This window comes from Bos javanicus, chromosome 28 (assembly GCF_032452875.1).
Source record: "Bos javanicus breed banteng chromosome 28, ARS-OSU_banteng_1.0, whole genome shotgun sequence".
In the NCBI taxonomy this organism is placed as follows: Eukaryota; Metazoa; Chordata; class Mammalia; order Artiodactyla; family Bovidae; genus Bos; species Bos javanicus.
This window is the reverse complement of record NC_083895.1, coordinates 25,672,682-25,692,050: the sequence shown is the minus strand read 5'-3', so window position 1 is coordinate 25,692,050 and position 19,369 is coordinate 25,672,682. Positions and strand designations below refer to the sequence as shown.

The 19,369-nt window shown below is 39.2% G+C and overlaps 1 protein-coding gene across 2 annotated transcripts in view; it reads left to right on the top strand.

Annotated features, from left to right (window-relative positions):
* DNAJC12 (DnaJ heat shock protein family (Hsp40) member C12) overlaps nucleotides 1-18,276 on the top strand; it is a 46,607-nt gene extending 28,331 nt beyond the window's left edge. For both annotated transcript variants that reach the window (XM_061405118.1, XM_061405117.1), the window contains 3 exons: nucleotides 1,012-1,151; nucleotides 10,380-10,584; nucleotides 17,749-18,276. In XM_061405118.1, the coding sequence (XP_061261102.1) occupies nucleotides 1,012-1,151; nucleotides 10,380-10,584; nucleotides 17,749-17,843 (440 nt within the window). In that variant the 3' untranslated portion in view covers nucleotides 17,844-18,276. The remainder of the gene's footprint in view (nucleotides 1-1,011; nucleotides 1,152-10,379; nucleotides 10,585-17,748) is intronic.
* Nucleotides 18,277-19,369: the final 1,093 nt, after the last annotated feature.

The following is a 19,369-nucleotide window of genomic DNA, read 5'->3' as shown; positions in this document are numbered from 1 at the left end:
GTAGCTTAGGACAAGTCACATTAACCTCCTTTAGCTTTAGACCATGTAAAATGTGAATAATACTAATATTAATAATATCCACTTGATAAGGTTGTTGTGAACAAGAAACTATACTCATCCTGCCCCTCTACGTAGTCATAGAGTAGTCACCAGAGTCCTGGTTTGAGTTCCAAGTCACACAGCAAATTCACACTGGCTATTTATTTTACATATGGGAGTGTGTATGTTTCCACGCTACTCACTCCATTCATCCCACCGTCTCCTTCCCCTGTCCCCTGAGGGTGTCCATAAGTCTGTTCTCTATGTTTTCACCTCCATTGCTGCTCTGCAAATAGGTTCCTCAGTACCATCTTTCTAGATTCCATGCTGCTGCTACTTAGTCGTGTCCGACTCTGTGCGACCCTATGGACTACAGCCTGCCAGGTTCCTCTGTCCATGGGATTCTCTAGGCAAGCGTACTGGAGTGGGTTGCCATGCCCTCCTCCAGGGAATTGTTCCAGACCCAGGGGTTGAACCTGGATCTCCTGCATTGCAGGCAGATTCTTTACTGCTTTCCAGTATCCTTGCCTGGAAAATTCCATGGACAGAGGAGCCTGGCGGGCTACAGTCTAGGGGGTCACAAAGATTCAGAGATGACTGAGTGGCTGAACACACACACACACACACACACAGAAAAGACTGTAACTTATCCAATGTTTGTAAATGTCTATCCCATGAGATAAATTATGTCTGTTGCTCATATCTGCATCATCAGCACCTGGGATAGCACCTGTCACATCACTGGAGCTCAGTAAAGGGAGTGGATAAACTGTGAGCCAGGTACTTTGCATACATTATCTCACTTGTCCTTACAGTACACTTTATAAATGAGGAAAAGAAAGCTTGATGAAGTGAATTGGCCCAAGGTTACATAGCTGGTAAATAACAGACACCTATTTCAGTGAGATCAGTTTGACTGGGCGTTTAAAATAACTCCTCCAGGGCATGCTCATTTTTTGATTTGTTTTTCAGTGGAGACTTTTCAGAAACTGCAGAAGGCAAAGGACATTTTGACTAATGAAGCAAGTCGAGCCCGCTATGACCACTGGCGAAGGAGCCAGATGTCAATGTCATTCCAGCAGTGGGAAGCTTTGAGTGACTCGGTGAAAATGGTAGGTTTCTCTCTGGGATGAAGGGAATTTATGAAGCTCAGGCTGCCCTGGATTAGACTCACATAGTAGCTTAAAGGGGCTTCCCTGGTGGCTCAGATGGTAAAGAATCCGCCTGCAATGTGGGACACCTGGTTTCGATCCCTGGGTTGGGAAGATCCCCTGGAGGAGGGCATGGCAACCCACTCCAATATTCTTGCCTGGAGAATTCCCATAGACAGAGGAGCCTGGCAGGCTACAGTCCATGGGGTCGCAAAGAGTTGGACATGGCTGAGCAACTAAGCACAGCACACAGCACAGCAGCTTAAAGTATCAACAGACAAGAGGAGAGAGAAGACCAAGAAGCTGGTAGAATCTGGATACAATGCAGTATCCACAAAATCTTGTGAAAGGAAATTCAATACATCAGGGTCAGAAGAATCTCCGACTGTGCTTTTCAGTCTCTGGCTGTTTGTATATGTATATGTAGATATGTATACATGTATATGTATATACATATGCTTCCTGTTAGCATCTACTGTTTGATACATTCTGATAACTGTGCTTCTCAAGTTGCTCATATAACACTGCTGAATTTTGAACCAATGCATATTCATATGCTCCATCTTTTTAGTTCATATGAGCCTGTTCTCTTCTCAAAGCTTAATAAAGTCAATAAAAACAGGACCTGATTAATCAAAGAAATCTGTACATTATTCCTGTTATTAATTTTGGTAAAAGAATTATTGGATAGATGCAGAGAGACTTTTAAAACCATCCTGTTATTTTCTTCCATGCCATTAAAAAACCAAATATAAAATAATCTCTATAATTTTTATGTTATATATTTATTTTGTTCTTCCATGGACCATTGTAGATTGCAGAGAGAATGTAATTTTAAAGGTTTCTACATTCTTAGGCATAATTTACAGGATTTTTAAAATCTGCTTTATTTTTTTCCCTACAGGGATACTTTTCTATAACATGAAACTTAAAAATGGAGAAGTGACCTTATAAGGAAGTGTTCAGGGACATGTTAGAATAAGTGTATAAAGTGATTCACATCTCTTAAATTCTGGTTCTTCAGGTTTCTTCTTAATAGTTTTTATTTAAACAATACTTGATCAAATTATTTTTTCACTGATATATGACCTGTACCAGTGAGGGAGGATCTTTGAAGTAATGGGGAAGAACAATGCAAAACTCTCAAAGTATATAGTTAAAGCCACTCTACATAACATATAAATGCTTTTCTTCATTTCATTTTAGAATGCAGTATATATTCATATGATTTGTTTACGGTTGGTTAATTATTTATGAAGGACTAACCATAAGACTGTTGAATATACATACAGAATAACTAGAGAGAATCTTTAAAAAAATAGTGACTTAGCTTCATATACTCAAAAATAGGATTTTTCTTCTACATTGTGTATACCCAAAATTCCTTAACTCTGACTAAACATTGTTCTGCCACCTCTATATAACCATATTTCTATTCTCTTGAGTATTACACACTGTAACTGCTACTGAATTAGTGACCCTTGCTATTTTAATGCCTTTCGATTTATAGTTCATTTTTCTTGATGATCCACTGAACTGTATTACTTAATTTTAACTGCTAATATCAAGTTAGTTGTGGATTTTTCAAAAAGTCTTCTCCAAGTCCCTGTTCTAATTTATATTGCAGATGTCTTTCCATTAAATACTAATGTCCTATCTCCAAACACATCATTTCTGCTTAGAATTTAGTTTAATTATGAACTGTTTGAGGGCTTACAATAATAACATTTCAGATCTTCAGTTCAGTTCAGTTCAGTCGCTCAGTCGTGTCCGACTCTTTGTGACCCCATGAATCACAGCATGCCAGGCCTCCCTGTCCATCACCAACTCCTGGAGTTCACTCAAACTCATGTCTATCGAGTCAGTGATGCCATCCAGCCATCTCATCCTCTGTCGTCCCCTTCTCCTCCTGCCCCCAATCCCTCCCAGCATCAGAGTCTTTTCCAATGAGTCAACTTACTGGCTGCATTATTGGTCTTGTCAGCAATGTTGAAATACTATGCTGGGCTAGCGTTTGGTCTGGGATTTATTTTTATTAGTAGTACAAAAATGGTGAAATGCATATCTTTCCACTTTAAATCAGCAGTGATATTTTTCCTTGCACAGTCTTCTTTGTTTGGGCTCAACCATGCTGTTTCTGTGTTTCTTCCTCAGTGAACTTTGAAATCCCTACACCAAGTTTCATGTGTTTTGTACCTCACTGGATAGACTTTCTTCTTTAAAAAATTATTTATTTATTTATTTATTTTTGGCTGCACTGGTCTTTGTTGCTGTGTGTGGACTTTCTCTAGTTGTGGAGCACGGGCTTTGGGGCACACGGGCTTCAGTAGTTGAGGCACATGGGCTCAGTGACTGCGGCACACAAGTTTAGTTGCCATGTAGCACCTGCGATCTTTCTGGACCAGAAATTGAACTCGTGTCCTCTGCTTTGGCAGGCAGATTCTTGACCACTGCACCACTAGGGAAGTCCCAGGTAGACTTTCTGTAACTTCCTTTCATTCCTTTCTGTTCTAATTCTCATAGTGATTTCTGCATGTGAAAACATCACAGCAGAAGTAAGGTTCTCTATAACATTTTAGTTGTCATTTTTTGTGTGTGTGTGCATTTTTTCATCCATCCTTTCACACTCACTACTCTAGAGAAATTAAAACAATTGTCATACCTAGTTTTGTTCACCACCTATTAGATCACTACCATTGTGTACATAAATATCATCATTAGGGTATTTGGACTAGATATACTACATATGCCATTCTGACAATAAAATGGTTATAATTCAGGACTTGAAATTTTAGGTGACATTTATCTGAAACACATCTGCATGTTTCCTTGCCCTAAGGACAAATCACAATGCACTTTTGCAGCATCACACAGGTTCCTAACATGAGAATCTCCTAGAGCAAATTCCTCACACAGCTTCAGGGATGATACATTTCTATCATTCAACGGTGATGAAACTCTAATTTGTATTTTTTTCCCCCACTGCAAGTCCTTGTCACTTAACCAGCTATTGATTTTACTTTTTCCTTTTTAGAAGCTCCTCCTGATAGTTTAATTTGTAAAACTTTTGATAAATCAATCACCAAGAGGGAGGGGATGTATAGGTATGAATGGCTCTTTCATTTTTCTGTATAGTAGAAACGAACACAACATTGTAAAGCAACTATACAACTAAAAAAGTGTTCGATCAGGTCAATGAGTATGTTGGAAATTTAAGTCTAGATATGTAATATAGGTTTAAAAAAGGGAAATTTAAATCTAGATATGTAATGTTGGTTTAAAAAAGGGAATATGAAGTGGGGACTTCAGTAACTGTGGCCTTCAGATCTTGGAATAACTTGAAAACAGATACCTTTCCAGCTTAAAGAATCTTAGGGAAATCATTGCTATCTTGTTAAATGGTTTTACCCCAAGGAATCCACGGTGTGAATGGTTCTTCCTCCAAAATGGCTTGAGGATGGTTCTGGGGAAAGGGTTACAGCGAAGCCACAGTGAAAATAAAATTCTGAGAAAAACATTCTCATAAGCTGTTAAAAATGTCCCATGCTGTATCAGTTACTACAAATGCTTTCAGAGTATTTACTATAGGTCAGTCATTAATCCTCACCCTGTCATCTAAGGCAGACTGTAGGCGCTTTTATTCTGAGAGAGAAGTACTGAGACAGAGAGTCAAGATATTGTATACAGGCCACCTAGCTGACCTGTGACACATACAGCTCACGTTTTCAGTTCTCTGAGCCCCGAAAGCTTGCATTTCTTACTCTCAGTCTTTCACTAAGTTTCTCAGTATCCTTTGCCCTCCACAGACAAAGCCACTGGCCAGCCTCCTCTATTCCTTGCACATGCAAAAAACCCAAGAAACTAAGCAAATAAAACAATAACAACAGACTCAACCCAACCAAACTAAAACTAGATTATATTTTACACCAGCTGAAGCCATTGCCTCTTTTTAAAATTAACACTTTTATTTTGAAATAAAACCTACAGAAAAATGCTCAACACCTGCATTTATAATTTAGCAAACAGTTGTGAAGTGTATACTTGTAACCTCTCCTCTCCCCAACACACATATTACTGGTACCCAGAAACTCCCTCCTTAATATATTTTGGCAATCATAACTCCATCTAATTTTTATTTTGTTAATTTTTTATTTTTGGCCACACCCTTTGGCATGCCATATCTTAATTCCCCAACCTGGGATCAAATTTGTGTCTCCTGCAATGGAAGTGCGAAGTCTTAACCACTGCACCACTGGGGAAGTCCTTAATTAAAATTTTAAAACCTAGTTGTACATATATATAGACTTGTCAGAGAAAATTTAGAAGACACCAAAATATAAAAAGAAAAAAAAAAAGACTTTATAATGCTGCCATGCCAAGATAACCCCATTAGTATTTTGATGCATTTCCTTCCAGTGTTTTCTGCCCATCATTTGTTAGTGTGAGAGCCAGTTACATTGAATGATGACTTTGCTTTATTGGTTCTTTCTTTGGGGAAGAGGAATTAGGATGATGCTCCTTTGCAGTTGAGGAGAGACAGGTTGAATGTGGAAAGAAGTGAGTTCTCCGGTTGGATCAAGGCAGAAGGCTTGAATATCGTTATGGTTTTAGGGTGTGCACAAGGCTATATTGCCCTCTAGTATGTATATTTTATGTATGTGTATCTACATATATATTTATTTATCTATATTTGAATGTATCTTTGTACCTTTTAATTTAGTTGAGATCATCCATTTGTCATCATGTGTGTGCTCAGTCACTTCAGTCATGTCTGACTCTTTGTGGCCCCATGGATTGTAGCCCACCAGGCTCCTCTGTCCATGAGATTCCCCAGCAAGAGTCCTGGAGTGTGTTGTCATGCCCTCTTCCCAGCATCTTCCTGACCCGAGGATTGAACCTGCACCTCCTAAGTCTCCTGCATTGGCAGGCAGGCTCTTTACCACTAGCGTCATCTGGGAAGCCCATTTGTGATCATGTTGGCTGCTATTCATAAACACCATATTATTAGCATTTCTAAATTCTCTTAAAAAATGATGATGAACAGATTTATTTAAGATTCCAAGGAAGCATTTTACCAGTTTGTACTTTCCCTTTCTTCTGATGAGGTGCTTCTCCTGGTTCCTGTCTATGTGGTCAGTGTTAGTGCTCCTGAGACAAGTGGTAAGAAATTATGGTATCACTCTAAGTTCTGTAAGATGCTGATGATCCCTGCTGCTTCCCCGCCCCATCCCCCTCACGTTGCTTGGGTAAGCAAACATGGCCAAGTCCACATGTAATGGGCCACTGCCTCCCCATGTTGCTTTGTTCAAACTGGCAAATAAAGTGGTGCTCTGGGAAGGAGTTGGCAGCTGCAGTATTTTGAGAGAGTTCAGACTTCAGTGCATTGCAGATGAAAAGCCTGAAGTCCCTTGCATCATGGGATGTGTGTGTAGCAGAGGCAGTGGCCCCTTCTGTGAGTTTTGGCACAATTTTTAAATGTCACAACTTCTGAATTTATTCACTAAGCCTTGGACTTCAGAAAATCAATGTTTCTGTTTTGTGCTCTTGCTCTGCTTTTATTCTTTTTTTTTTTTTTTTTTTAGCACAGGAAAACAATATCCTCATTATTAGGAAAATAATTTATTCTGTGGTTTTAATTTGCCCCAATACATGGCTTTTGGGTTTTTCTTGGGTTTCTGAGTAACAGAGGTTACTGTTCAGTAGTGCTTTAGGAACAGCATCCCACAGTATCAGATGAGATTTCAAGAAACAGTTATGTTTATTGTTTTGCTTATGCCACAGCTAATTATTCTACTTGAATATTCTTGATACAGCAAACTCTCTCTCTTTCTTACTCTGTATTCATCTATTCTGCCTTTAATTTATGTACTCATCCATCCAGTTTTAAGCATCTTAATAGGAAATACAGAGAGTTCCCTGAAAGTCCCAAGGTTAGGACTGGACACTTTCACTGCCATGGTCCAGCTTCAATCCCTGGCCAAGGAAATAAGATCTCAAAAGCCATGTAGCTCGGCCAAAAAAAAAAAAAGAAGGAAATACATATGTGGGGCATATGTGAAAAGGGTCCAAAAGTATGCATGGGTAAAAGTAATGGTTTCTTACCTTTGCTCCATTTGGAAGATCCATTTTTCATTTTTTCTTCACTCCTGACATCACCATCAGTAGCCAGAGCTAGGTTGGAAAAATTACACAGTTAAATTATTTGGCAAAGGACCACTATCAAGTATATTGGACACCATTCTAGGATATCAGGTATCTGGGGAGAGTTTTCAAGTGTTTTGAATCTTGTGTTTGTCTAAAAATATAAAAGTTTTAATATAGACGTCAATGAGGAAATGCCCAACATTTGATTTATGGTCCCTGATTTTTCTGAAACTGTAACTTAAAAAATAATAAAACACTTTTGTTTTTTAAAAAACAAACTAGTACAATAGGATATGTAATAAAAAGTGAGTCCATCTTTATTTCATACCTCAGTGCTACTTCCCTCTCCCAGAAAGCCACCATTGTAGTTTCTTGTGTTTTCTTTCAGAAACCTTCCATAATGTATACAGACACATTCCATAAAAAGTCTCCAGAATAATTCTATTAATGAATGGGAGGAAAGTGCAGTCACTCAGTCGTGTCTGACTCTTTGCGGCCCCATGGACTGTAGCCCTACCAGGCTCCTCCATCCATGGGACTTTCCAGGCAAGAATACTGGAGTGGTTGCCATTTTCTTCCTCCAGGAGATCTTCCCGACCCAGGGATTGAACCTGGGTCTCCTGCATTGTAGGCAGATACTTTACCATCTGAGCCACCAGGGAAGTCCATGTTGCTGCTGCTGCTGCTAAGTCACTTTAGTCGTGTCCGACTCTCTGTGACCCCATGGACGGCAGCCCACCAGGCTCCCCTATCCCTGGAATTCTCCAGGCAAAAACACTGGAGTGGGTTGCCATTTCCTTCTCCAATGCATGAAAGTGAAAAGTGAAAGTGAAGTAACTCAGTCGTGTCCAACTCTTTGCGACCCCATGGACTGCAGCCTACCAGGCTTCTCCATCCATGGGATTTTCCAGGCAAGAGTACTGGAGTGGGGTGCCATCGCCTTCTCTGAGGGAAGTCCACAGTATCATTAGAAAAATCAAATGGAAAGATATTTTAAAAGTTCTAGTTATTTGATGGTAACTGGACTTGAAGTGAATTCTCTTAAAATTAGGACAGATATTTCACAATAAATATTGACTAATTTCCTGCTTTGTGCCATGAGTTTTCTTAAAGAAAACTCCTCCAAAACATGTATGCAGGTCAAGAAGCAACAGTTAGAACCAGACCTGGAACAACAGAATGGTTCAAAATTGGGAAAGGAGTACGTCAAAGCTATATTTGTCACCTGGCTTATTTAACTTATATGCAGAGTACATATTGTGAAATACCTGGCTGGATGAAGCACAAACTGGAATCAAGATTGCAGGGAGAAATATCAATAACCTCAGATATGTAGATGATACCACCCTTGTGGCAGAAAGTGAAGAGGAACTCAAGAGCCTCTTGAAGGTGAAAGAGGAGAGTCAAAAAGCTGACTTAAAACTCAACATTCAAAAAACTAAGATCATGGATTCAGTCCCATCACCTTATGACAAATAGATGGTGAAACAATGAAAACAGTGACAGAATTTATTTTCTTGGGCTCCAAAATCACTGCAGATGGTAACTGCAGCCATGAAATTAAAAGATGCTTGCTTCTTGGAAGAAAAGCTATGACAAACCTAGACAGCATATTAAAAAGCAGAGACATTACTTTGCCAACAAATGTCCATAGGGTCAAACCAATGGTTTTTTCCAGTAGTCATGTATGGATGTGAGAGTTAGACTATAAAGAAAGCTGAGCACTGAAGAATTGATGCTTTTGAACTGTGGTGTTGGAGAGGACTCTTGAGAGTCCCATGGACTGCAAGGAGATCAAACCAGTCGATCCTAAAGGAAATCAACCCTGAATATTCATTGGAAGAACTGATACTGAAGATCCAATACTTTGGTCACTGATGTGAAGACCTGACTCATTAGAAAAGATCCTGATGCTGGGAAAGATTGAAGGCAGGAGGAGGAGGGGACGACAGAGGATGAGGTGGTTGGATGGCATCACTGACTCGATGGACATGAGTTCGAGTGAGCTCCAGGAGATGGAGAAGGACAGAGAAACCTGGCGTGCTGCAGTCCATGGGGTCGCAAAAAGTTGGACACGACTGAGTGACTGAACAACAACTGCTTGTGCCATGAGTTTTCTTAAAGAGAAGATGTATAACCCAGAATTCTAATATTTGCCAGCTCTGCATTGATCATGGCTGGAAGGAAGGTCACAACAGTAGTAGGTTTAATCTCTGGCACGGCTCAAGGTACACAGTCCAGTTGTTTGTTTTTTGATAGTAAAATACACATAAAACCTACCATTTAACCATTTTAAAGTGTACAGTTCAGTGGCACTAAGTACATTCCCAATGATGTTCACCCACCATCACTATCTAGTTTGATATCTTTTTCATCACCCCAAAAGGAAACCCCTGTCCTTGTTAGCAATCATTTCCTATTCCCCTCACACCCAGCCTCTGGTAACCACTAATCTGCTTTCTATCTGTATGAATTTGTCTATTCTGGAATTATATAAAATGTGGCTTTTTATGTTTGACTTCTTTTACTAAGCATAATATTTATAAGGTTTATCCATATTGTAGTATTTTCTTCCTTTCTTATGATCAAATAGTATTTCATTGCATGGATGTGCCACATTTTTGTTTATCCAATGAATTGATGGACATTTGGATTATTTCCATGACTGCTATGAACATTTGTGTCTAAGTTTTTCTTTGAACACCTGTTTTCAATTCTTTATATCTAGGAACTGAATTTCTTGGACATATGGTAATTTTATGGCTAATTTTCTGGGTAAACATCATTATTTTAATTTATCTGATGCTGGTCCCTTTCCTTTATACTAGGATACAAATTTCTTCTCATAGTCTTAGTTTTCCAAATCAGTGAGGATTAATTGATTAATATCTGAATTAGTTGATTACTATCTGGCTAATAGTCAAGTCTAACATTTTGTTAATCGGCACTATAATAGTAGGTTAATTGTTACTACATATTGAACTTTAAATATAGAAACTATATAATATGGATGTTATATTATACATCTGCTTTCAATTAATGTAGTCAATGCACTGGGCTGTCAGAGGAAAAAAGGATCTGATGTTGGAAGAATCTGACCAGACTCCTACTGACAAAATTGAAAATGAGGAACAGGATGAGCAAAAAGAGATAAAGAAAGAGGAGTTTGGTTCAACCACAGAGAAAATGGAGCAGAAAGAATCCAAATCTGTGGAGAAGTCATTCTCCCCACAAAATCCAGATTCTCCAGGTAAGTCATGTCATGTAGTTTGTAGAACAGCTGCTGCTACTGCTGCTAAGTCGCTTCAGTCATGTCTGACTCTGTGTGACCCCATAGACAGCAGCCCACGAGGCTCCTCTGTCCCTGGGATTCTCCAGGCAAGAACACTGGAGTGGGTTGCCATTTTCTTCTCCAATGCATGAAAGTGAAAAGTGAAAGTGAAGTCGCTCAGTCGTGTCCGACTCTTAGCGACCCCATGGACTACAGCCCACCAGGCTCCTCCATCCATGGGATTCTCCAGGCAAGAGTACTAGAGTAGGGTGCCATTGCCTTCTCCATTGTAGAACAGAGAAGATCTGAAATTAAAAGGCCCATTTTATATCGTATGTATTCTCAACCTTTCCAATTACTTAGTAGTACCAACTATAAATGTTGTTTCGGCACCTTGAAAGATACTTAGCATCGACACAGAAACTAGATATATTCCTTAACACATTCCTTGCAAGCGAAAACTTGAGACATTTCTGGGATCATCTTCTGGTTTACTGAAATAACACTAGCTAGCTTGTGTTGGGTATATATGTATATATTTATTTATTTTAAAACTTTTAAAAAATTTTTTGATGTGGGACCATTTTTAAAGTCTTTGTTGAATTTGTTACAATATTGCTTCTGTTTTATGTTTTGATTTTGTGGCCTTGAGGCATGTTGGATATTAGCTCCTCAACCAGGAACTGAACCCACACCCCCTACATTGGAAGGCAAAGTCTTAACCACTGGACCACCAGGGAAATCCCTGTGTTGGGTATTTACTGTGTGCAGTTCTTTATGTATATTACTTAAAATCTATCATCTTACTTAATATTAATTTTACATGAGTTAATTTATTTAATCCTCATTACAAGTATTATTCTCATTTTACAGATGAGAAAACTGAAGCCTTGGGAGGCTGAATAATTTTCTCAAGGTTATCCAGCTTGTATGTGGCAGGGAAGGGGTCTGAGATGAGACAGTTTGACTGCAGAGTCTGCATTCTAAGGCACTGCACTATCCTCAGAAGATACATTATCTGTAGGTAGCTCTGTAGACATCTGACCCACGTATAGGTCCACTGAAGCAGGGTATTATAGAGGTTAAACTCTTGGCTCCTAAGCTAACCCACCTGGGTTCACATTCTGTGCTAAGTTGCTTCAGTTGTTGTCCACCTTTTTTGATCCGACGGACTGTAGCCCTGTAGGCTCCTCTGTCCAGGGGATTCTCCAGGCAAGAATACTGGAGCGGGTTGCCATTTCCTCCTCCTCCAGGGGATCTTCCCAACCCAGGGATCAAACCCAGGTCTCCTGTGTTGCAGGCAGATTCTATACTGTCTGAGCCATGAGAGAAGCCCCTAAAAATCCAGATGCACATGAAAGAGCTCAAGCAGCAAGGACCAAGTTGGGTGCCAGGTGGTGGTCCAAAGGCCCAGAGCCATGCATGCATCCAGAGGCCCAAAGTCCTTGGCTAGAGACACCGAAGGAGACCATGTCAGCTCACATTCTAGCTCTACCATTTACTATTTATATTACTTGGAATCAAGATTGCTGGGAGAACTATCGATAACCTCAGATATGCAGATGACACCACCCTATGGCAGAAAGTGAAGAACTAAAGAGCCTCTTGATGAAAGTGAAAGAGGAGAGTGAAAAAGTTGGCTTAAACTCAACATTCAGAAAACCAAGATCATGGCATCTGGTCCCATCACTTCATGGTAAATAGATGAGGAAACAGTGGAAACAGTGTCAGACTTTATTTTTCTGGGCTCCAAAATCACTGCAGATGGTGATTGCAGCCATGAAATTAAAAGATGCTTACTCCTTGGAAGTAAAGTTATAACCAACCTAAACAGCATATTAAAAAGTAGAGACACCACTTTGTCAACAAAGATCTGTCTAGTCAAGGCTATGGTTTTTCCAGTGGTCCTGTATGGATGTGAGAGTTGGACTGTGAAGAAGGCTGAGCACCGAAGAATTGATGCTTTTGAACTGTGGTGTTGGAGAAGACTCTTGAGAGTCCCTTGGACTGTAAGGAGATCTAACCAGTCCATCCTAAAGGAGATCAGTCCTGGGTGTTCATTGGAAGGACTGATGTTGAAGCTGAAACTCCAACACTTTGGCCACCTGATGCGAAGAGCTGACTCATTGGAAAAGACCCTGATGCTGGGAAGGATTAAGGGCAGGAGGAGAGGGGGATGACAGAGGAAGAGATGGTTGGATGGCATCACTGACTCAATGGACATGGGTTTGGGTGAACTCCGGGAGTTGGTGATGGACAGGGAGGCCTAGCGTGCTGCGGTTCATGGGGTCTCAAAGAGTCGGACATGACTGAGTGACTGAAGTGAAGGGAAGTGAAAGTTATTTAACTCCTTCACACTTTAGTTTCCTCATCTACAAAACAGAGATCTAAGTGGTACCTTCTTATAGAGTTACCAAGAGGATTAAATGAGGTGATCCATGCAAAATGCTTATGACAGTGATTTGCCTATACCAAGCCCTGGGCAATTGTTAGCTATGGTTATCATTTCTTTGTCTATCTGGCCATCCCACTGTGTTTATCTTGTATAGGTGTGTTATGTATCCACACTCTAACTACCTTCAACACCCCAGTAGAATTTAGCCTTTAAGTACAATATTGCTTCTGTTTTATGCTTTGGATTTTTGGCCATGTGGGATCTTAGCTCCCCCACCAAGGATCGAACCCACACCCCTGCATCGGAAGGCAAAGTCTTAGTCACTGGACTGCCAGGGAAGTCCCTAGCCTTTAAGTAGAAGTTTCCTGAATGTCCTCAAACACTTCTTATAAAAAAGAAGGTAATTAGATAGGTTATGGTAAACTATAGTCTTTCTAGAAATAGTCACTTCTAAACTCTCTTTGGTGAGAATTTTTACATGCTAATTTCTTGTTGGGAATAAAGATTCTTGGTGCTTCATTCAGGTGCCTCTGCTGGTTTTCCAAGAGATCCTTTCGTAGAGCCTGCAGTTGATTGCATCAGCCTCATAACTGGCAACGGTTATAATATAACAAACGGATCAAAGCAGAAGGCCAGATGTCCCAAGAAGTGTTTCAGGGAAACATACACATATAAACAACCCCCCCCTGCCCCCCAGTAGTTTGCATATACAGGCAAACACGTGACTGCTTCCCCATTTATCCTTGGAATATTCAGATTTGTGCTTCCTGAACCTCTAGGCCCTCCCTGTGACTTTTTATTTCAGATTCAGGCCTATTCTGAGTTCACCAGACTTGAGGGGGTTGATCATGTCAGAGCCTCACACTAAGGCCACACTTAAATCCCTTTCATAAGATTCTATAAAATTTTCTCTTTTTTTAAAAAAAAGTTATTTAGATATTTAAAAGCCTCAAAGTAATATGAGCTTACCATTGAAAATTCAAAGAATCAGGACATCCCTGGTGGTCCAGTGGTTAAGACTCCCCACTTCCAGGGGGCAGGGAGCTCAGGTCTGATCCCTGGTCTGGGAATTAAGGTCCCACATCTCGAGCAGTGCAGCCAAAAAATAAAAAATTTTTTAAAATTCAAAGAATCATACATAGACAATAACTTAGTGTCTACCCTAGTGTCTCATCCTTCTCTGCTTCTACTTCTTGAAAAAACAGTGCAAATGCCCAGGTGTGTCTCCTTCTACACTGGTTCTCTATGTTAACAAAGGCATGCATAAGCATATGTTCGTTTGTGAGGGTTATACTGTGCACATTCCTCTCTGTTATACAGTAACTAAGAGTACAGACTCTGTAACCAGAGCCTGGCTTTTTCCACTGCTGAGTTGTGTGACCTTGGGCAAGCAAATTAACCTCTCTGTATTTATATCTTCTTATCTCTCTATAATGGTTAAAATATTAGTGTCTACCTTATAAGGTCTTTTTGAGAAGTAAATAATGTATGTAAACTCTTTGGATCTGGTACATGGCCAGTGCTTCTTTAGTGTTAGCTTTTATTACTATGGGGTTTCTCCTTAGACCCTTATATTTAGAATGAACTCACTGGTTTTAACAACTGATAAATATTCCATAGTGTAGATATATTGTAATTGACTCTAAACAAGTTGTGATGCCAGTTTTGATACCCTCACATCATGAAGTATATTATACTATGGTTGAGGAAGGAAGTGAAGGGGGTGAGAGGGGGAGAGGATCACTGTTCTGAAAGCTACTACTGAAGAATAAGAATTAGGAAATTTTGCTGAAGGCTGCATATACCAGTATTTTCTTAATGTTATTTAAGAGATTATTGGCTGTTCTGAGTAGTGCCTTAAAGTTGGGTTTTCATATGCCAAAGTACAGTTGCATGCTTATTTATAATTTCATTTGATGGCAATGAAAATTTTTATAATGTCAGCATTTAAGAAATATTATTCATGTCAGCTTTACCAAGTCCCAAGTGGCTTCCCACATAACTTTTCAGCATTTTTGTTGATTTCCTTAAGCAGTGCTTGGTATTTACTTTGAAGTTTGCCTTATGATGCCTCTTCTGTCATAAACATCCATCAAATAGCCCCCATCATTTCCGACTCTTCACTGCAACCAGGAAAAAAAGAAGCACAGCATCTGAAAACCCACATGCGAGACAATCTAATGTTTACTTTATTTTCATTTAAATATGCAATAAATGTGCCTTCTGATAAATACAGTTCTAGAATCAAATAGTATTGCATAACATCCTGGAGTTAAAAAAAAAATCAAACATAGCAGATGCTGTTGATGTGCCAACATATCCTCTGGGCATCTGCCTTCCCAGGCATTGCCAACCATACGGCTCCCACCAGAGGGCTTTCGCTGGCAGTGAATCTGGTTTGGCAGCAAGTGAGCGGGCAGTTAAGTGCCAGGGAGTAAACACCCTGTGGATGTAGCCATCAGATAATGAATGTGAGTGGGAGGATAAGTTCTCCAATACCTTCACCCCTCAAGTGGAACAACTCTGGAGTTTTTTGTTTTTTTTTTTTTAATATTGTCTCCCAGGGCTCCCCAGGGGATCAAACCCTAGTTGTCCAGAGTAGTAACTTCCTGAAAATGTACCTTTTATAGACGTGGCTCCTTTCCCTACTTCCCTACCAGAGTCTCTTGGGATCACCTCCCAGATTAGCCACTTGCATTCCAATTCTTGTCTGGGGTCTATTTCTAGGGTAACCCAAATGTGAAAACATCTTTTTTAAACTCCAAAAATAACACATATTGAATGTAGAAACATGAGGAAAATACAGTCAAGCAAATAACTTGCAGTCTTACCACTTAGGGAAATATTTCTTACTGCTATTTTGGTATATTTTTAAGATATGTTAGTATACCTAACTGAGGAGGCAATGGCACCCCACTCCAGTACTCTTGCCTGGAAAATCTCATGGATGGAGGAGCCTGGTGGGCTGCAGTCCATGGGGTCACTAAGAGTCGGGCATGACTGAGTGACTTCACTTTCACTTTTCACTTTCATGCATTGGAGAAGGAAATGGCAACCCACTCCAGTGTTCTTGCCTGGAGAATCCCAGGGACAGAGGAGCCTGATGGGCTGCCGTCTGTGGGGTCGCACAGAGTCGGACATGACTGAATCGACTTAGCAGCAGCAGCAGCAGCAGCAGCAGCAGCAGCAACAGTATACCTAAAATGAAAAGAATATCACTGTACATATTTTTTGTGTGTCTTCCAATTACAGGTTGTCAGAAACAATTTTCTTTTTGCCTTTTCCCCCAAATGGAAATTCTTCAGATTTTTTTATCTGATAATTCTGAAGAAAGTGCAGATCCTATTTTCCTGGGATAATCACTGTCAACTATTCTGTGTATATTTTTCCTGCTAGATATTTAGATAATATTTTAAATATCAGTGAAGTATGTATTATTTATTATTCTGTATTTTATGTATTATTCTGTAACCTGTTTTATTGGAAATATTTTAAACATAAAAAATAATATAAAGCATACTTGTTCACTGTAGAAAAATAAGAAAATACAGATGAACAGAAAAAGAGTATAAAGAATGAAAATCATATGTATTGCAACTCTTCAGGAATAGCTACTATCAACATTTAGGGGTAATTCCTTGTAGACTTAAAAAAGCTTTTATATAAATACCCATGTAAATAATGAATTTATGAATGAGATCATGCTGTCTAAATTATTTCCTGCTGCTGCTGCTGCTAAGTCAATTCAGTCGTGTCCGACTCTGTGCGACCCCATAGACGGCAGCTCACCAGGCTCCCCCATCCCTGGGATTCTCCAGGCAAGAACACTGGAGTGGGTTGCCATTTCCTTCTCCAATGCATGAAAGTGAAAAGTGAAAGTGAAGTCGCTCAGTCATGCCCGACTCTTATCGACCCCATGGACTGCAGCCTACCAGGCTCCTCCGTCCATGGGATTTTCCAGGCAAGAGTACTGGAGTGGGGTGCCATTGGCTTCTCCAAAATTATTTCCTAACTACTAGTTACTTAGCAATATATTATGAACATTTTTCTATAATGATAAATATTAAAAAATTGTTAATGACTATATCAAAGCCTTTTAATCAATTTTCTGTTACTAAAGATTTAGATTGTTTCTTTGAAACATTTATAAATGGTATCACAATAAAATCCTTATAGTTAAACTCTTGGGCACATCATGATTATTTCATTAAGATAAATTTCTACAAGTAGAATTATGGTTTAAAGGTTTATACATTTTAATGAGTCTGATAAATATTGCCAAATTACCTGCTAGAAGAATTTTGCCAATTTACCCTTCCTATAGTAGAGAATGAACATAACTTGTTTCTAGTTTTCAACACAGTTGTTTATTAGAATAAAAAAACTTACTGTTGTAGAATAAATTATTTGTATTTCCAGGGATTCTTTCCATTGACCTTTTACTTTTGGCAGCTGTTTGAAAGTAGTTTCCAATTTCTTTGCAGATGAATTGTCAAAATTCCTACCACTGGAAGCATCTATAAATATCCTTTTATTCTTAAGCATTTAAACATGTGAACTCCTCTCATCCATATAAACCAATTCCTGTTCATAAGGATTCAAAAGTCTGCTTATCCATTTATGTAAGATATTAAAAACTGATACCAAAGACTTACCCTTACATTCATTTATTGTTAGGAAATCTTTACTATGATAAGCTTGACTTTTCCTACCTTTGATTTTAAAATATCCCCTTCTCTCTTCTACAGGTTTTGCAGATGTGAACTGTTGGCACCTTCGTTTCCGCTGGTCTGGGGATGCTCCTTCAGAACTCCTGAGGAAATTCAGAAACTATGAAATATGAAATATCCGTGTTCCATAGAGGAGAGAGAGAGAGAGAAAGAGAGATCATTTCTTGTGCTGCCAACTTGCAGTCTCTTCAGATCTTAAAAATGTCATATTTGTGAATTGCTGAGTACCAAATCATTCCTCCATCCTTGAACCCATTGTCTCAATGTGTTTTTTAAATGAGAAAATTTTCAGACTAGTTTCTTTCAATATTGAAGTAAATTAAGGCCCTTAGATCCAGAGTAGATTGTATTATGTGTATTTTCCTGTTAATGTTATTTATAGAGATCTATTAAAAATCAATCCCTGTTGTTAAATATTTCATTGATATACCATGATCTTTATTAGTGCTGGATATACAAGAAATGTTTTGTGACTCTGAACTTGAAATGTGAAATTACTTGTGTAAATTGAATGAAATAAATAATCTTTCCAAAGTTCATAATGAATTTTTTATTTAAAAATTTATTTATTTGGCTGGATCAGGCCTTATCCCTTGGAGAAGGGAATGGCAACTCACTCCAGTATTCTTGGTTGGAGAATTCCATGAGCAGAGGAACCTGGCAGGCTACAGTCCATGGGGTTGCAGAGTTGGACATGATTGAAGTGACTGATCATGCACACACATTGGGCCTTAGTTGCATCATGAGAGATCTTTGTTGCAGCACTCAGATTCTCTAGTTGCGGCAGACGGGCTCTCTAGTTGTGGTGCTTGGGCTTAGTGCTCTGAGGCATGTGCGATCTTAGTTCCCTGACCAGGAATCGAACTCGCCTCCCCTGCATTGTAAAGTGAAAGTGAAAGTGAAGTCGCTCAGTCGTGTCGGACTCTTTGCGACCCCATGGACTGTAGCCTATCAGGATCCTCCGTCCATGGGATTTTCCAGGCAAGAGTGCTGGAGTGGATTGCCATTTCCTTCTCCAGGGGATCTTCCCAACCCAGGAATCAGAACCCGGGTCTCCCGCATTGCGGGCAGACGCTTTACCGCCTGAGCTACCAGGGATAAGGCTGATTGTTAATCACTGAACCACCAGGCAAGTCCCCATAATGAATTTATAATTCAGTATTTCTACTACAAGTTTAATAATTATAAATTTAAAACATTATTCATTTGAGAAAATGTTTTTACAAGATTTCTTTTATTATATAGCAGGTGATACATTTATAAACTATATTCTAACTATGAAAATGGACCTATGAGGTAATATGTCCTTTTCAGGTTGGAATTACTAGGTTTATCATGAGTGTAGTTGATGGTTACTTTTTATTGTGGAAAAAAGTGAATGAAAAATTAAGAAGAAAAATGATTTTAGAGCAGGAGTTCTTTGTTCAAAACAGAATTTTCACTGTTCTATAGCAAAGTGAAAAAAAAAATTTAGGAAGATTTTTTTTAAAGCAAAATAATTTAGAAATTATGTCCTTCCTACCTTTGTGATTTAAAATGTGCTTTCCTTTTATGAAATAATGTCATAGTAGATTGTATTGGTTTGTTGGGATGCCATAACAAAATGTGACAGACTGGGTGGCTTAAACAATAATTCTCA